Raw genomic sequence first — 19,041 nt, forward strand, 5'->3', positions numbered from 1 at the left:
ATTTGGGGACCTTTAGCTGATATGAGATTAAAATGTGATTAGTTAGATTAATTAATTATAAATCCTGTAATGAATTAGATTTATTTTTTTAATCGCCTGACAGCACTAGTTTAATTATTGTCATTTCTTTGTGCCATGTATCTGTTATTTGGCTTGAAATCACGATACTTTGATCTAAGTGATGAGGGGAAGAAAGTCGGACTTCAAACCAGAACATCTTTCACAAAAACACGCACGTTTACGGCCTTTTTCCTCTCATAGAGGCTTCCACGGGGCATCCACGTGACACCCAACACAAGTTTGGACCACTTATCACCACCTGCTGTCAACAGTAACTGCTGGTCTTTTGCATCACACCGGTGCAATGTCAACTTTGGGAAACAGGATGAAAATAAATACAAACGTTTTATTGTGTCACAAGGCACTTGAGCTTTTTTTACGCTAATAGTTTGAGCACATGTTCCCGTGTTGTCTCCTGCCTTCGCGCTAATAAAACATCCCATAAGACAGTGCTCCCAGCTCCCTCCTCACCACCTGTAAATCCACTGACATCGGATCCAGCGGACCTACCGGCCGACTGGGGCTCCGCTTATGAGACACTTCATCAAGCCTGACTCTCCTTTCGTTTCCCACTGTAATCTGTTTCTCGTCACTGGTCTCGTTTCACTCCCCTCCACAGGGAAAGCGCCTCTAAGATGATTCACTTTTAGCTAAAAAAAAAAAATCTCCTTTGATATTAGCTGAAATCCCTCACTGGGTTGATTTAGTCACTTTCCAACACGTGCTAACTAACTTTCCCCCTCATATGGTTTGAGTCTCCATTTGTGTCCACAGGAAGGAGTAATTGATTTACAGAGTAAGTGTGTGCAACAGCTAGTGTGTAGAATATATCATTAGCAGGATAATGACGGTACACATCACAGAGAAAGGAGCCGTGCTACCGGGAGGTTAAATGCACTGCAAATGCAGAGTGAACAGCGGCGAGGGGTATTGATATGAAGACAGGCAGTCTGCTCGCCTACCCACTCCTCATTTAGGACCATATATCTCAATAGAGATGACAAGGTATCTCATTCTGACTTGTGGCGCGACACGCTGGCTCTTACTGCTGATGTCCAGAGACGTGGAGGGGGTGGGATGGGGGGCGGCATTAAAGTGTAATGGCTTTTGTTTATAGGAAAGAGAGTGTGCAAGAAATCTTACATCAGTTTTGTCTGACAGGAAATCTGTGCGTCACATCAAGGCCTGTTGCTGGCGACTTCTGAGTGTATGATTTTATTCAGTCATGACAACACAAAACACCAAAAACAAAAAAACAAAAAAATGTGCACAGCATTAACATTTCATACAAAACCAAAAATGTGTTGAACAATAACTGAAAAGGCTGAAGCAAACTGCTTATAAAAGCCTATCCTATATTACCAACTTTCTCTTTGTGGCTACCGACCTCCAGAAAATCAAAAAGAGAATAGAAAAGCAAAGAAACAACAGAAAAGCAAAGAAACATTAACAGATAGTCAATTGCACTTATGAGCTTCAAAAATATCTTTACAAACCATTTTCTTAAAACCCAAAAGAGAATGACATGTTTTTAAATGTATCTTTGCATCATTCCAGAATGTAACTCCAGTGATGGAGACACGTCTCCTTTTCATACCTTTTTTAGCTTTTTGTGCAGTAAAATTGCTAAAAAAAGATTATAGGGAGTTTCCTGAATTGAAATAAACCTCTGTATTGAGTCAGGGAGAATTTTGGATTTTGCTCTGAACATAATTTGCATGATTTTATAATAAAACAAATCATAAAATTTAATAAGATGATAATTTAGAAAAAGTGGATCTGTGTGAGCGTATAGTAATCAGCTTTATTGATGATACGTATGGCTCGTTTTTGAAGTTTTGTTATTGAATTTAAGGTGGTTTTAAAGGTGGATGGTTCAGATGTATTAGATTAAATGACGAGTGTGAGTATATGTGTGTGTTATTGTCAACCATCAGACACAGTGTTGCCTCTGGACCCCACCAACAAATCAATAGCGCCTGTTTGGACTACCACGAAGAACTCCACAACTGCAGTGATTAGAAAACACATTAGTGTTGATCAATTAGGGGGCCAAACGCCTCACTTAATAATTGATGGCTTTTTCTTGCATTTTACACAAACATCCTTACGCACACACACACGGAAACGCACACAGGCAGCAGACACTGTTAGTGTGCCCGGCCAAGTGGCAAACAGAGACAGTAGGGGATCCTCAGACCCAACAAACGCCAGGCGCCACGCCGTATTGACAGGGCCGCCTGGTCTGAATGCTTGATTAGGCTCTCCAGGGCCCCTTTGGCGCTTACACACACAGAGACACTCAGTCACACGCGTTGGAACTCCATTAGACTAAGACAGTGTAGTAGGTGAGATAGACTCCACTTAAGCAGCATTATCCATTTCCCCCGGACCGAGCCACAGAGGTGTGTTTGAGCCAGACACCCTGGCTGGGCCTTAAGCTGACACAGAGGAGCCTTCGCACACGCCGGCGTCTCCTGCGGCTGCAGCGCTGCCAATAATCAGCACTGCAAGTCATCAGGAGCTCTGCTGAACAAGCTGCACATCCACACATGCAGGGGAGATACAGGACTGTCTCAGGAAATTAGAATATTGTGATAAAGTTCTTTATTTTCTGTAATGCAATTTCAAAAACAAAAATGTCATACATTCTGGATTCATTACAAATCAACTGAAATATTGCAAGCCTTTTATTATTTTAATATTGCTGATCATGGCTTACAGATTAAGAAAACTCAAATATCCTATCTCAAAAAATTTGAACATTCTGGGAATCTTAATCTTTAGACATTTTAGTTTTTTTAATTGCATTACAGAAAATAAAGAACTTCTAATTTTCTGAGACAGTCCTGTATATTAGTTCCACAATACTACTATATATATATATATATATATATATATATATATATATATATATATATATATATATATATATATATATATATAATATAATATATTTATATATATAATATAAATAAATATTTATTAATTAATTTAATTATAATAATTAATTTAATACATTTATTAATTTATGCTACTTCTTTAGGTTTGCTTTTAATTTGTTGTAGTAATGTACTGTGTATTATGTGTCGGAGCCCAGGAAGAATAGCTGCAGTTTTGTAGCTAATGGGGATCCAAATAAAACTATAAAAAACCACTAATGCCTTTTATTTTTCTCCTTCCAGACTTTGAAGACGGGTCTAACCATGGTGGGTAAAGTGGTGACCCAGCTTGCAGGCACCATCCCAGCAGCCACCCCGGAGGAGGAGGGCCCGGCCCACAGCGCCAGCCGGCGCAGCCCCCACAACCCCGGCGTGGTCACCATCATCGACACCAACACCGTCGGGGAAGGACAGGTCAGATCAATACTCTGCTGGCTTTTCAGAGCTGTCAATGTTTTCAAAACACTAAACCAAGGGTCGGCAACCCGCGGCCCTAGAGCCGCATGTGGCTCTTTAGCACCGCCCTAGTGGCTCCTGGAGCTTTTTCAAATATGTTTGACCTTTTTTCCTTTTTTTCTTCTTTTTTTTCTCTTTTTTTCCTTTTTTTTTCTTTTTTCTTTTTTTCTTCTTTTTTTCCTCTTTTTTTCTCTTTCGTTTTCCTTTTTAATCTCGACATTTCAACTTTTTTCTCGACATTTCGACTTTTTTCTCAAAATTTCGACTTTTTTCTTGACATTTCGCCTTTCGCCATTTGCTTTCATTCTAAGGCAAGACTTTTCATTTTTTGCGGCTCCAGACTTATTCGTTTTTTGTGTTTTTGGTCCAATATGGCTCTTTCAACATTTTGGGTTGCCGACCCCTCAATTAGACTCTTAAGTTTTAAATTGCCCTGGATCGAGAAGGTACCACTCTTCGTCATCTGACGTTTAATAAGTCAGATATCGGTGCCGCGAAAGAATAAAAAATTGGTATAGTAATTTACCAAATGCATTTATTTGTTTACCAAATAGGCTAACAAATAAATGCGAACTAATTAGTGTTATTACTGGGGTTGGGAGAAATTGTCTGTTTAGGGAGTGAAATATTTTAGATGTGTCATAAACAAACATTACGTGTGTAATGCAGATCTTTAAACCGGTCACTATAATCACATTCAATAATCACAAGAAATGTGCTCTTTGTTGCTGAATTTGCATTCAGCTGAATTGCTGAGTGCTGACGATGGTGTGAATGATCTTCTCTGATACGTTTTAACCAGTCTGCGGTGGAATTGCTCTCCACGGCTGTCATGTAAATACTATAAATACACCTTGTGTGGGTGGTGGTAAATACCACTAGGACTATAGAGGGTCTGCACTGACGTCACGTCCCCACTGGACCACGCCAAAAATCTCCTGATGCAAGCATCGTGCTGCTTGGTGGATTCACACTGAAGGCTGCTGCACTGTGGACGCCTGCAGTGGGCGGGGCTAAAGCGGCAGTGGGCGGGGCTAAAGCGGCAGTGGGCGGGGCTAAAGCTGCAGTGGGCGGGGCTAAAGCGACAGAACTGGAGGAACAAAGTGCAAGTCTACATCAGGGGTCGGCAACCATGGATCTATTATATAACTGGATACAGTACCAAAAATGGCCGCCCATTCATTTCAATGCATTCTGCTCAGCCAGCGCATACGCCGAAAAAATTTCTGACTTCCTGGTTTACTTCCTGGTACACGGGCCCATAGAGGATGCGCAGTTGAGTCACCTCCCATGATGCTCTGGGGCACATCAATGGCACTGACACGGCTGTGACGTCACCCCCATGGCCCCATGGGATTTTTTGTTGCAGTACCGCGGCTGGCCACCGGAAAAAATCGGCGTGCCTTCTGAGCGCGAGACTGGGGGGCTGTCGGCAACCCACGGCTCTAGAGCCGCATGTGGCTCTTTAGCGCCGCCCTAGTGGCTCTTGGAGCTTTAAAAAAAATGTTTGACCTTTTTTCTCGAAATTTTGACTTTTTTCTCGACATTTCGCATTTCGCCATTTGTCTTCATTCTAAGGTTTATACAAGACTCATTTTTTGCAGCTCCAGACATATTTGTTGTTTGTGTTTTTGGTCCAATACGGCTCTTTCAACATTTTGGGTTGCCGACCCCTGGTCTACATATATCTGTATATAGCTGCACATCTTCAGTTTCCTATTTCACCATAGATCACACTTTGGGAAGCTTCTTTGTAATTTAGCGTTATTTCCGCGTAGATAAGAGTGAGTTTGATGCTCCTTAACCAGGTTGGTCCTGGATCAACATCAACCATCGTTGGTCCCGGTGAAGCTGCAGTCTGTCTGCGGTGATCATTGACACACCCGGTCCCAGCGGATCTGGTCATGATGTTTAAACTGTGTTTTGTGATTAATAAGCACGGTTTTTAATTATTATGCATTGGATCAATGTAGCAAATAAAATCGTTGGGACCATCCAGCTCCTCAACCATCAGTTACGTGTTTCACATGAGCAGTTCAGGTAAAAATGGCAGTCAAATCAGCAAAAATGTCAGTTTGCTAGATGAAATATATTAATTATATAATTAATAAGTTTGTTAGTGCACAGCTCTGCTCATGTACGCATGTGAATGAGTGTATGTTTGTGAGTACATGAAAGTACAATCTGCATTGAGGCTTCTTGCGTCAGGAATCCCGGTCTGTGATTGGACGCTGCCTCGACGTCGCCGATGCTCATTTGCATAAAGTCGAGATTTTTCAACTTCAAATTGACGCTCTGCCTATGATGCCCGTGACGCTTTCAGTGTGAATGCAGGGTTACTCGCACTGAGGGGCAAAAATGGCTGTAGTTAGTGGAGAAGACGGGATAACAGCCGATTATCGGCTTAAAGGAGACCTATTATGAAAAACAGGTTTTTTCTTGCTTTAACATCTATAAAGTGGTCTCCCCTCAGCCTGCCAACTCAGAGAAGGAGGAAAGAAACCAGATTCTGCAGTGTCTGTACAGCCGCCCGGATGAGTCCAGTGTGATGTGGATCTACGAGCCAATAAGATTCTGCTCCTGTCGTTACGTAACGACGGGAGCGATTTACCTCCATTTTTTCGTAGCAGTGTAACGCGTCATTCAGGCATCCAATCAGCACAGAGCCTCATTATCATAGCCCCGCCCACTCAGAATCCTGCATAGATAATGAGGTTAGAGAATGGGAAGATAAAGACATGGATCAGAGGCTGAATTTCTAATTTATTTAGCAAAAACAATCAAAAGCTTGTTTTTAAGACATTCAAGGCCTGTTTAAAATAGGTATTAGATGCCATAATAGGTCCCCTTTAAATTAAAGTCAGTTGGACTTGACAGTGACCTGTACAGTTACCCCAAGAACCAGTGGTCCATGGACATTAATATTTGGTACAGTTACCAAGAACCAGTGGTCCATGGACATTAATATTTGGTACAGTTACCCCAAGAACCAGTGGTCCATGGACATTAATATTTGGTACAGTTACCAAGAACCAGTGGTCCATGGACATTAATATTTGGTACAGTTACCAAGAACCAGTGGTCCATGGACATTAATATTTGGTACAGTTACCAAGAACCAGTGGTCCATGGACATTAATATTTGGTACAGTTACCAAAAACCAGTGGTCCATGGACATTAATATTTGGCCACAAATCCAGTTACTGATATTTATATGTACTTAATTTCTACACCGGGGAAATACACGAAGCAAAGCTTGAAGGCTTACAAAAGTCTTGATGCTTGGTCCAACTTCAAGGCAGGATTTGTTGTAGAAATTAAAGTGATGAGGACACCGGACTTTATGATTTGACCGTTTAACGTTAGCTACCCAAAAATCCAACATTACCTGATACAAAATGGGAACCACAAATCCACGTTTCGGTGCCTGGAATCCAGTTGTTTCTGTGAATTGCAGCGATCCATTTGTCTCTCTTGAGCTTATTTTTCAGCAGTCTGTAAAATGATAACTCCGATTTCTTGCTAAATCTATGAGTACAGTCGATCACACAACAGCTCTTTCCCATTTTAGATGTTTTCCAGTTGCTCAAACTGAAAGTTTACACTGACACTCAGTCTTTCTGCCACTCAGTCTTTCTGCCACTCAGTCTTTCTGCCACTCAGTCTTTCTGCCACTCAGTCTTTCTGCCACTCAGTCTTTCTGCCACTCAGTCTTTCTGACACTCAGTCTTTCTGACACTCAGTCTTTCTGACACTCAGTCTTTCTGTTACTCAGTCTTTCTGACACTCAGTCTTTCTACCACTCAGTCTTTCTGACACTCAGTCTTTCTGCCTCTCAGTGGGCGTAACCCGTTGTGAAGTCGCATCTGTGACGTCATGCACTTTCCGTCTATTAATGGAGTCCTAAAAATTGGTGGCAGGAATGAGTACGGTACCTTTATCCTAGCACAGAACAGACTCATTCAGTGTACACTATACGCTCTTGAAAATCCACTCCAAAATATGATTGAGTTTGACTCTTGGGATGTCAGAAAGAAGGGCTAAATTCACTTGATTGTCCCCCGCCACCCCGGCCCGTCATTAATCAGGCCGTCACATGTTAATGAGACGTGCCAGCGTACACAGCGCAGCTTGTCGTCAGTGCAGAGGCTGCATACACACTGGAAACGTATCCACCCTGCAGTTTATGTCTTGTCTTGCGAGTCGACCCGAAACCTTCGGAGACACGTCTGCACTCTGTCACGAGTTGACACCCAGTAACTGAACCCTGGCCGTAAACACTGAGTGGAGCGGGCGAGGAGCGAGGAGCGAGGAAGGAGGAAGGAGGAAGGAGGAAGGAGGCGAAGCTGCTGCTGGAGGAAGCAGTAGGAGTGAAGGTCGTGGCGGCAGGGCCTGCACTTTCAGGAGAAACGGAAAAATCAGGAACACCAGAGAGATTAGTTCTCTTACCAGTGTGGGAATCCTAGAGATTCTCATCTCTTTGAGCTTTTCAAACTTTCTTGCAAACAGCAATCTTCTCATGACGTGAAGGCACACACACTTCTCAGTTCTCTGGAGGACACTCTGGTTTCAAAGGGTTCTCGCTGGATTCCCTCACAGAATAATGTCTGCCTACTCTGTAATAAAAGTGATCTGTTTCTTGTCAGCTGACTTTTTTTTTCTTTCTTCCCATTCCCATTCCTTCTCTCTTTTTTGCTTGTATTCTGAGATTAAGTATTTTAGTCTTGAAAGGCTGCTTCTTGTTTGGACGGGTTCCTGTTCTCAGGCGACTCCACTGACAGTAATGCAACACAAAAGCAATATTTTAACCTATGTGTATATTCTCTCTCTCAAACACAAAGTTGCTTCATGCCTTGGCTTTTTTCTATCTCTCTGTGACTCTAGGAGTTTCCTTCCATCTTTTGATATCAGCCCCTTTGCTTTTCATCTTTTCTTTGTTTTCAGAGATGAAGGAAAAGCCTCTGGTTGTGCAAAGTGATGATAAAATGTAGCAATGTAATCTGGTTTAATGTCCCGGGCCAGTTTCAGAAGTGATGAGACTGAGTTGGACTTCACGCCACTTTCTTTTTTTCTTTTTCTTTTTTTTCCTCAATATTTTCATTAGGGGGTAAGGCACAGTAGAACAGGAATCAATGACACATTTACATTGAGTATCATATTATTTCTGTATGGCAATCTACAATATACAGGATATTTGAAGCCATAAAAATAGTGTGCATCTCGATGGAATGAGAAAAAGATATACAGTCTACCTCCTAGGATGTTTTTCTTGATTTAAGGAGAGAACAACGAAAATAATAAAAATGATACATTAAAAAAAATAATGATAAAAACAAAATAATAATAATAATAATAATGATGATAAATAAATAACTGGAAATTATTTTAACCCTTGTGTTGTCTTTGGGTCAAGGGAGGGTGAAGGGAGAAAAGAAGATGGAAGGAAGGAAAGAAGGAAGTAAGGAAGAAAGGAGAGAAGAGGGAAAGAAGGAAGGAAGTAGGAAAGGGAGTAAGGAAGGGAGAAAAGATGGAAGGAAGGGAGAAAGGAAGGAAGAAAGGGAAAGAAGGGAGGGAAGAAGGAAGGAATGGAGGAAAGAAAGAAGGGAGGGAAGAAGGAAGGAATGGAGGAAATAAGGAAAGAAGGAAGGAAAAGCAAAGAAGGCAATAAAGGAACGAATGACGGAAGGGAGGTAGGAAGAAAAAGGAGTAAAGGAGGGTAAAAAAGGAGGAAAAGAGGAAAGGAAGAAGGAAGGAGAGAGCATGGGAGGAGGAAAGAAGGATAGAAGAATTGGGTCATTTTGACCCAAAGACAGTACAAGGGTTTAAGTATTAAAGATACAAAGTACGAATTAAAAAAGACAAAGTAAACAAATGAATAAAAAGGAAGAAGAAAGATAGAAACAGAGAAGAGAGGGAGGGTTGCTCTACTTACCTCATCTATTTCATCCAACCTCTCTGGCTTTACAAATAATCAAATGGTTCACTCCACACTTAAAATTTGGTATCAATTAAGGAAACATTTCCTGGCCCTTTCTCTTTGTTTGCAGGGCAGCGCAGTGCCCTGGAGCATCGTCATGACGCCTCGTGCTGCCTGAGCTGGACTCGCCGTCCAATCATTCCCACAGCCTGTTACAGGCCATTCAATAACAATCGCTCACATTAGAATGAGTCTCACTTTCTTTAATGCAGCACAAGAAGATTTGATTTACACTTAACGTATTTTCTATCCACGAGAGGGCATTGGAACATAAACAAGGACTGAAAAACTGCTGTTCCGTGATAGAACAATGCTCAGCGCTGCGGTGATATCACACCCAACCGACATGTGAAGAGAAAACCTTGTACAGGGGAAAGTCCCACTTTTGTTTAATGCTCTCATCCTCAGAAAATGATTGTGTGTGTGTGTGTGTGTGTGTGTGTGTGTGTGTGTGTGTGTGTGTGTGTGTGTGTGTGTGTGTGTGTGTGTGTGTGTGTGTGTGTGTGTGTGTGTGTGTGTGTGTGTGTGTGTGTGTGTGTGTGTGTGTGTGTGTGTGTGTGTGTGTGTGTGTGGTTTGGTGCTGCACTTCCAGGTCCTGGTGAGTGAGGACTCAGATGGAGAGGGAGTGGTGGCTCACTTCCCAGCACATGACAAACCCATATCCTGCATGCAATTCAACCCCAGCGGTAAGACGCACTCACACAGAATCACACACACACTCTCAAATGTGCTGTTTTATTTTTTTAAAGGGGGGAAGACAAGTATCAATTTAAGAACAAAAATAACAAGAGAGTCATTACACATTGATTTCAACATAGAGTACAGTGTGTTTAATTCAGGTGACTTCCTCAGCTTTTCTTTTGGGCCGGGCAGGACTAATCAGAAACGCCTCAATGTATTGATCCTGTTTGTGTTCATCCTGATTGGCCACGGTTACATGATGTTTTTTAATTTGGAATTAATTATTCTGAATGAAATCATTCAGAATTAAACTATTTTCCTTCCAGTTTATATTGAAATAGTAATTCTGAATTGAGGTTTACATGGAAAACACGTTTGATGGTCTTTCTCCAATTCCTCTCCAGGTCTGGGGGTTGGGAAGGTTCTGATTGGATAGGGAGGCGGACCGGAAGTTAAACTACCGGAAGAAAAACAAACTTACTCTATTAACAACAACATGGAGGACCACATTATTAGCATCCGTTTTGGATTTGTTTTGATTTTATTTTTGAAGCAGCAGCGCAACAACATCATGTCGATGATTTTCTTTGGTGTGCTGAGGATGAGGGAGAAGGGAGGCAGAAACCAGCCCAGCAGGAATATAAGCGTCATGGAGACAGACGGGTGAGGGAACGAGCAGAAAGAAAGACCGGAATTAATTTAAAGAGGAATGAGTGTAAACCGTGGAATTATTCTATAGGGATTTCAAATCGGAATAAACCAGCCACTTACTTCAGAATTAAGTCTAATTCGGGATGGCCATTTTCATTCGGAATTAGGTGTTTACATGGACTGTGTTTCCATGCATCAATAACCCTTTTAAAACCCCAATATTGCCAATAACCCAAATTTGCACGGCCATGTAAACACCAATAACCCCTTTGAATAACCCCAATTTGCTCATATTCAGGTTTTTAAAAACCCCAATATGAGCCCTGGGTTACTCCTTTTAAAACCTGAATATTGGGTCATGTAAACACCAAACGGAATATCCCCATCAAACGGAACAGGAATCTGTTTTCTGCACATGCTCTGTTCACAAGGAATCCTGGTCTTTTGAGTCCAGGAAGTTCTTATAAACATGGAGAAACCAAGACCAGGAGGAGACTAATCACTTCATAAATGTAATGAAGGATATGAACATTTCTGCATTTGTAGACGGTACAAAGTACCGGGATAGAAGATTTACAAGAAGGTGAGAGAAAAGTTGAAGCAGCATTTGTTTTGAATTTGGATCCAGGAAGAAGAAGCAGAAATGACGGGAATTGCGTCATGATGTTCTCCGTGCGTCGCTGGTTTGATCCAGATATCCTGAATGATTAATTACCATGTAAACGGAACATTCCCAATGTTTCAGTAACCAGATTATTCGCAATAACCGGAATTTTGACTGCATGTAAACGTAGGCATGGTCATTTTTACCCATTTTAAATCAGATTTAATTTTAATTCTGAATTAAAAAGGAATGAAACTTCCCATGTAAAGGGGCTGATTGAGTAAGAGGACTGGATGTTACAATCCCTTACGTGTCAGCAGCACTTCCAGTTCAGGGAATCCATGAAGACAGCCCTGTTACTACAGCGTGTTCCGCTCAGACTCCAGCGGCTCGTCCTCCCAGGGGACTGGCACTTTTATGATGTTACCGTCCTGGCATGAGTTGGACAAGAGCAGCAGGTCCGGCCGGTCGGTGGTTGTCACAGTCTCAGAACCAGAACCAGCTCCACTTACACGTCCCGGTCCCCGGCTGTGCTCAGCCATCCTAAATCGTGTGGTGAGGGGTTTGCCGTGGACTTGTCTCCTTCCTGCATGAAGGATGGGGGTTTGTGGTGCACGGCCTGATTATTAGGCTTTGATTGATAACTTCTGTGCACACGAGACAGGATGGCTCCTCCCCAGGCCAGATCCTGGGGTTTCTGGGCGAGGGCAGGGCGTCACACGGGGGTTTGAATGATGGAGCTGTTTGCTCCAGAGGTTGCTCCATGTGAGTTTCCTTTTCTCTGTGCTCTCCCATCTAACTCACCAACCCAGCCTAGCTCTGCTACGGCTCTGGACCGTCTGGCTGCTTCTTCCTGCCGCTGCAGCTCCGCTATCACTAGTCAAGACCGCCTAAACCAGGGGTCAAACTCATTTCACATCGGGAGCCACATACGGCCTCGGTAGATGTCAAGTGGGCTGGACCATTAAAATTATACCTTACATGCTATTATAGCATGTATGGAAGTCACACTCAAAATATCATGTCTTTCCTTTGTTTTGGTGTATAAATGTGCACGAACATTAGGAAAATGTTGAAATTCAAAACTTTCCTTTTACAAAACATTTCATGGAACACCTCATATTTCCTTAGACAAATGTGCAATTTACTTTTATCATTCACATATATGCATTGCAACTTATCCCACTGATTGTGCAAAGGCACAAAACTTTAACAATGAATTGATATTGAAAAATATAGTAATTGCACTTTAAGATCAAATTAGATTTATAAAGAAGCAGATGGCATTGATACCGCTGTTGTCTTCTACTGTGATCAAAACAGTTCTCCCCCTAGCGAGAATACATGAATTGCATCTTATTAAAAATTTGAATTCCATGTCTTTTATGCCTTTTTTCACTTTTAAATTATCCCGTGGGCCTGATCGAACCTCCTCGGGGGCCGGTTCCGGCCCGCGGGCCGTATGTTTGACATCCCTGGCCTAAACCGAGACCAAGACTCTACCAATCCTATCCTCCGGCAGGAGGGCCCCCCTTATGATCCAGGTCCTGGTCCAGGTTTCTACCCCCTTATGATCCAGGTCCTGGTCCAGGTTTCTTCCCTCCTTATGATCCAGGTGCTGGTCCAGGTTTCTCCTCCTAAAGGGGAGTTTTTCTTGCCACTGTTTGGCTTAAGGTTTTTCTCCCACTAGGGGAGTTTTTACCTGCCAGTGTTTGTGTAATAATTGCTCGGGGGTTTATGTTCATGTTCTGGGTCTCTGGAAAGATCCTAGAGACAACGTTTGTAATAGACGCTATATAAATAAAGTTTAATTGGATTTAATTGAATCAAACCAAGACCAAGACTAGTTCAGCTCAAGACCGAGACCAAACCTAGTAATGTCCTGATCCTCTGTGATTCTAGGCCGGGGTTCGGCATCCCGCCGCTATAGAGCTGCATGTGGCTCTTTAGTGCCGCCCAATGGCTCCCTGGAGCTTTTTCAAAAATGTTTAATTTTTTTTTTCCTTTTTTTCTTCTTTTTTTTCTCTTCTCTTTCTCTTCTTTTTTGCCTTTTTCTTTTTTTTTCTTTTTTTCGCCTTTTTTCCTTAACATTTCAACTTTATTCACAAAATTTTGACTTTTTTCTCAACATTTAGACTTTTTTCTCGAAATTGTACTTCAACATTAATTTCGACATTTCCACTTTTTTCTCGACATTTCAACTTTTTTCTCGAAGTGCATAATGAAAAAAAAATCTTCCAACAGTTACCAAGAACCAGTGGTCCATGGACATTAATATTTGGTACAGTTACCAAGAACCAGTGGTCCATGGACATTAATATTTGGTACAGTTACCAAGAACCAGTGGTCCATGGACATTAATATTTGGTACAGTTACCAAGAACCAGTGGTACATGGACATTAATATTTGGTACAGTTACCAAGAACCAGTGGTCCATGGACATTAATATTTGGTACAGTTACCAAGAACCAGTGGTTCATGGACATTAATATTTGGTACAGTTACCAAGAACCAGTGGTCCATGGACATTAATATTTGGTACAGTTACCAAGAACCAGTGGTCCATGGACATTAATATTTGGTACAGTTACCAAGAACCAGTGGTCCATGGACATTAATATTTGGTACAGTTACCAAGAACCAGTGGTCCATGGACATTAATATTTGACCACGAATCCAGTTTCCTGATATTTATATGTACTTAATTTCTACGCCGGGGAAATACACGAAGCAAAGCTTGAAGGCTTACAAAAGTCTTGACGCTTGGTCCGACTTCAAGGCAGGATTTGTTGTAGAAATTAAAGTGATGAGGACACCGAACTTTATGATTTGACCGTTTAACGTTAGCTACCCAAAAATATACCTGATACAAAATGGGAACAAATCTACGTTTCGGTGCCTGGAATCCAGTTGTTTCTGTGAATTGCAGTGATCCATTTGTCTCTCTTAAGCTTATTTTTCAGCAGTCTGTAAAACGATAACTCAGATTTCTTGCTAAATCTATGAGTACAATCGATCACACAACAGCTCTTTCCCATTTTAGATGTTTGAGTTGCTCAAACTGAAAGTCTTTCTGACACTCAGTCTCTATATCCAGTTGTTATTCATGTATTCATTAGGTTTCAGTCCCAGTCCCAGCGCTGTGTGTAGGCTGACTAATCTGCTAAGACCATGCTGGGGAATCTCTGCTTTCATTGATTCTTCTAATCAAGCTGGAGTCCTCTTCCAAGGAGATGAAGGAAGTAACTTTTCCTGAAGCAACTTCCATTCTCCGTTCAAAGTAGCCAAGGTCAGCACGGCAGAAATAAGAATGATAGGCTGAGCAGGAAACAATCTTATTACTCAAAGAGAGCCTGGAAAGCCCAACGGTTCTGGCTGGGAATAGTTATGTAAGAAACCCCATTGGCTTGTGTCTGTTGGAAACTCTACAAAGGGCAGACCGGAGGCTGCCAGTTACTGGTGTGGCGGCTGGCGCTTTGTGGGGCTTCGTTGGCTCTGTGGATCTATTCCTAGTGGTGTAATTAGAGGGACGCAGAAGCAATGCAGTGGCAAAGTGCTCTCTTTAACAGCTGCAGTGTGTGTGCTTGTTTTCTTTCGCGTCTCGTCCTTTCCAATCATCTTTAACGATCCTTGACTTGATTATTAGGTAAGATGCCAAGTTCAAAATACTCTTGTGTTTTGATGGCAGAGATATTGTTCAACATCTCAAGCATTTCTTAGGACTGTGACTGGCACTAGATGGAGTGATTGATTCAACAAACACGCTCTCAGGCACCGCTCTCAGCTCTTTAGCTCCTCAAACCTCTTTGCAGACAGTTTTGCTAAATCTAATAAGAATCGAGTTGTTTGCACGAAGTTCTGAGCAGAGTGAATGAAGCAGCACCGCATCCTAAACAAATGGATTTAAGTGATAGGCTTGTATTTAAAACAAATGTTACGAACGACTGACATTATGCAGTTTTACTTTTGCATCAAAGCTAAAACTTGTCTTGGAAGCAGTTTCCTTAGTTTTTTACCTAATGTTTATCAGTGCCTTCATTGGAAGATACATTTTCAGAATATAATTTAATAATTGGATAGATAAGCCTGAACACCAAGGGGGGTCATCTTTTCCCTTGAATCCTCAGCTGCATGATGGATTCTAGCTTGTAGCAGAGCTATGTTTGGGACTTGATTTGGATTTGGACGCATGTGCAGCACGGATAACAAACAATAAAAACAACAACATGAAAACAAAACAGAACAAAAACTTTTCACATTTTTTAGCTAACTATCAAAAATAATAAGACGTGTGTGGTATTTTTAAAAATGTGGTTGAGAACGTCCACCTGACGCCAGCTGATGTGGATGTTTTAAAGCTTGTACTCAAAATGACCTAATTCTCCTGTCCTGCTCTCTCCTTCCTTCCTTCCTTCCTTCCTTCCTTCCTTCCTTCCTTCCTTCCTTCCTTCCTTCCTTCCTTCCTTCCTTCCTTCCTTCCTTCCTTCCTTCCTTCCTTCCTTCCTTCCTTCCTTCCTTCCTTCCTTCCTTCCTTCCTTCCTTCTTTCCTCCTGCTCTCTCCTTCCTTCTTCCCTTCCTCTTTTCTCCCTTCCTTCCTTCCTTCCTTTTTTCCCTTCCTTCCTTCTTTCCTCCTGCTCTCCTTCCTTCTTCCCTTCCTCTTTTCTCCCTTCCTTCCTTCCTTCTTTCCTCCTTCCTTCTCCCTTCCTTCCTTCCTTCTTTCTTTCCTCCTGCTCTCTCCTTCCTTCTCCCTTCCTTCCTTCCTTCCTTCCTTCCTTCCTTCCTTCCTTCCTTCCTTCCTTCCTTCCTTCCTTCCTTCCTTCCTTCCTTCCTTCCTTCCTTCCTAACTTCTTTCCTCCTGCTCTCTCCTTCCTTCTCCCTTCCTTCCTTCCTTCCTTCCTTCCTTCCTTCCTTCCTTCCTTCCTTCCTTCCTTCCTTCCTTCCTTCCCTCCTTCCTTCCTTCCTTCTTTCCTCCTTCCTTCTTCCCTTCTTCTTTCCTTCTTCCCTTCCTCTTTCCTTCCTTCCTTCTTTTTTCACTTCCTTTCTTTTTTTCCCTCCTGCTCTCTCCTTCTTCCCTTCCTCTTTTCTCCCTTCCTTCCTTCCTTCTTTCTTTCTTTCTTTCTTTCTTTCTTTCTTTCTTTCTTTCTTTCTTTCTTTCTTTCTTTCTTTCTTTCTTTCTTTCTTTCTTTCTTTCTTTCTTTCTTTCTTTCTTTCTTTCTTTCTTTCTTTCTTTCTTTCTTTCTTCCTCCCTTCCTCCCTTCCTCCTGCTCTCTCCTTCCTTCCTTCCTTCCTTCCTTCCTTCCTTCCTTCCTTCCTTCCTTCCTTCCTTCCTTCCTTCCTTCCTTCCTTCCTTCCTTCCTTCCTTCCTTCCTTCTTTTCATTTTTCCTCCCTTCTTCTCTTCCTCTTTCCTTGGCCCAAAGACAGCACAAGGGTTAAAGCTGAATTCATTTGTCATATCACTGCCGGCACCTGGCCATGAATCTGTCTTGGGTTGAGGTGTACAGCTCACAAAGAGTTATTGTTTTAGCTGCTTGCCGTGACACGTTTGAATTGGTTCTTAAAGGGATATTGGAGTAGTTTAAAAAAGAAATCTAAATGAATTACAGCTCTTTACTATGTAGACTCTTATATACCTGCTTTTTTTCTAGCTGGCTAACACTGACTGTGTTTCCATGCATCAATAACCCTTTTAAAACCCGAATATTGGCAATAACCCAAATTTGCACGGCCATGTAAACACCAATAACCCCTTTGAATAACCCCAATTTGCTCTTATTGGGGTTTTTAAAAACCCCAATATGACCCCTGGGTTACTCCTTTTAAAACCTGAATATTGGGTCATGTAAACACCAAACGGAATATCCCCATCAAACGGAACAGGAATCTGTTTTCTGCACATGCTCTGTTCACAAGGAATCCTGGTCTTTTGAGTCCAGGAAGTTCTTATAAACACGGAGAAACAAGACCAGGAGGAGACTAATCACTTCATAAATGTAATGAAGGATATGAACATTTCTGTATTTGTAGACGGTAGAAAGTACCGGGATAGAAGATTTACAAGAAGGTGAGAGAAAAGTTGCGCGAAGGAGCATTTGTTTTGAATTTGGATACAGGAAGAAGAAGCAGAAATGACTGGAATTGCGTCATGATGTTCTCCACGCGTCGCTGGTTTGATCCAGATATCCTGAATGATTAATTACCATGGAAACGGAATATTCCCAATGTTTCAGTAACCGGAATATTAGCAATAACCTGAATTTTGACTGCATGTAAACGTAGTCATTGTTCGTTCATGGTCCTTTCTGCAAAGAGGAAGTTATGTGATGGACATGATGTGTCCATTGTGGATAATTATAATACTTTATTTTCAAAGCTTTTTACTTACAGTTTTACTGTGAAGATGCATGCAGCTTTTCTGCATGTGAGCCAGTCTGAGCAGACCGAACATAAGGATTCATCATTCTTCTTGATCCATAAACACTGCTGACCCAGAGCCACCCCAAGTCACCCATAATCTCCACGTTATCCAGATATTTTTCAATCAAGACCTGATTAAAATTGATTCTCGCTTACTTTGTCTTTACCAGAATATGTTTAATTTTGTTAAGATGTTTAGCAAAGTGTTATCAGCGGTTTTGTGTTTTTAATAGTTTGTGCTTCATAGTAAGACGTCTGTTGAGATCTTCTTGTTCCAGACTCGGCTGATCCAGTCTGATCTCCTGAAGAGTATTAGGGCCAGGCAGGAGAAAAATAAAAATACGATTTTTTTTTCATTATGCACTTCGAGAAAAAAGTCCAAATGTCGAGAAAAAAATTGAAATGTCGAAAATAACTAATAATAATAAATAAGGAAGGGAGGGAGGGAGAAAAGAGGAAGGAAGGAAGGAAGGAAGGAAGGAAGGAAGGAAGGAAGGAAGGAAGGAAGGAAGGAAGGAAGGAAGGAAGGAAGGAAGGAAGGAAGGAAGGAAGGAAGGAAGGAAGGAAGGAAGGAAGGAAGGAAGGAAGGAAGGAAGGAAGGAAGGAAGGAAGGAAGGAAGGAAGGAAGGAAGGAAGGAAGGAAGGAAGGAAGGAAGGAAGGAAGGAAGGAAGGAAGGAAGGACGGACGGACGGACGGACGGACGGACGGACGGACGGACGGACGGACGGACGGACGGACGGACGGACGGACGGACGGACGGACGGACGGACGGACGGACGGACGGACGGACGGACGGACGGACGGACGGACGGACGGACGGACGGAAGGAAGGAAGAAGCGAAGAAGGAAGGAAGGACATAAGGAAGGGAGAAAACAAGGAAGGAAGGAAGGAAGGGAAAAAGAGGAAGGGAAGAAGGGAGGAGAGAGCAGGAGGAAAGAAGGAGGGAAGGAAGGGAGAAAGGAAGGAAGGAAGGAAGGAAGGAAGGAAGGAAGGAAGGAAGGAAGGAAGGAAGGAAAGAAGGAAAGAAGGAAAGAAGGAAAGAAAGAAAGAAAGAAAGAGAGAGAGAGAGAGAGAGAGAATTAGGTCATTTTGACCCAAAGACAGTACAAGGGTTAAAATGCATACGGTATGTCATCATTCCCAAACCCTTCCTCCTGTTACAAGATGAGATTCTGCACTTGAAACAACTATACAGTCTTTGTAATGGCAAGGTACACATGTACCAGTCAACAGCTAAAATGGAAGAGCCCG

General features: G+C 42.1%; 1 protein-coding gene across 4 annotated transcripts in view; it reads left to right on the forward strand.

The window, feature by feature from the left end:
• The window catches only part of bcas3 (BCAS3 microtubule associated cell migration factor), a 515,318-nt gene that overhangs the window by 78,004 nt on the left and 418,273 nt on the right, over positions 1–19,041 (forward strand). For all 4 annotated transcript variants that reach the window (XM_061718687.1, XM_061718690.1, XM_061718688.1 and 1 more), the window contains 2 exons: positions 3,246–3,416; positions 10,029–10,122. In XM_061718687.1, the coding sequence (XP_061574671.1) occupies positions 3,246–3,416; positions 10,029–10,122 (265 nt within the window). The remainder of the gene's footprint in view (positions 1–3,245; positions 3,417–10,028; positions 10,123–19,041) is intronic.

The sequence above is a fragment of the Cololabis saira genome, chromosome 4, assembly GCF_033807715.1.
Source record: "Cololabis saira isolate AMF1-May2022 chromosome 4, fColSai1.1, whole genome shotgun sequence".
Taxonomy (NCBI): Eukaryota; Metazoa; Chordata; class Actinopteri; order Beloniformes; family Belonidae; genus Cololabis; species Cololabis saira.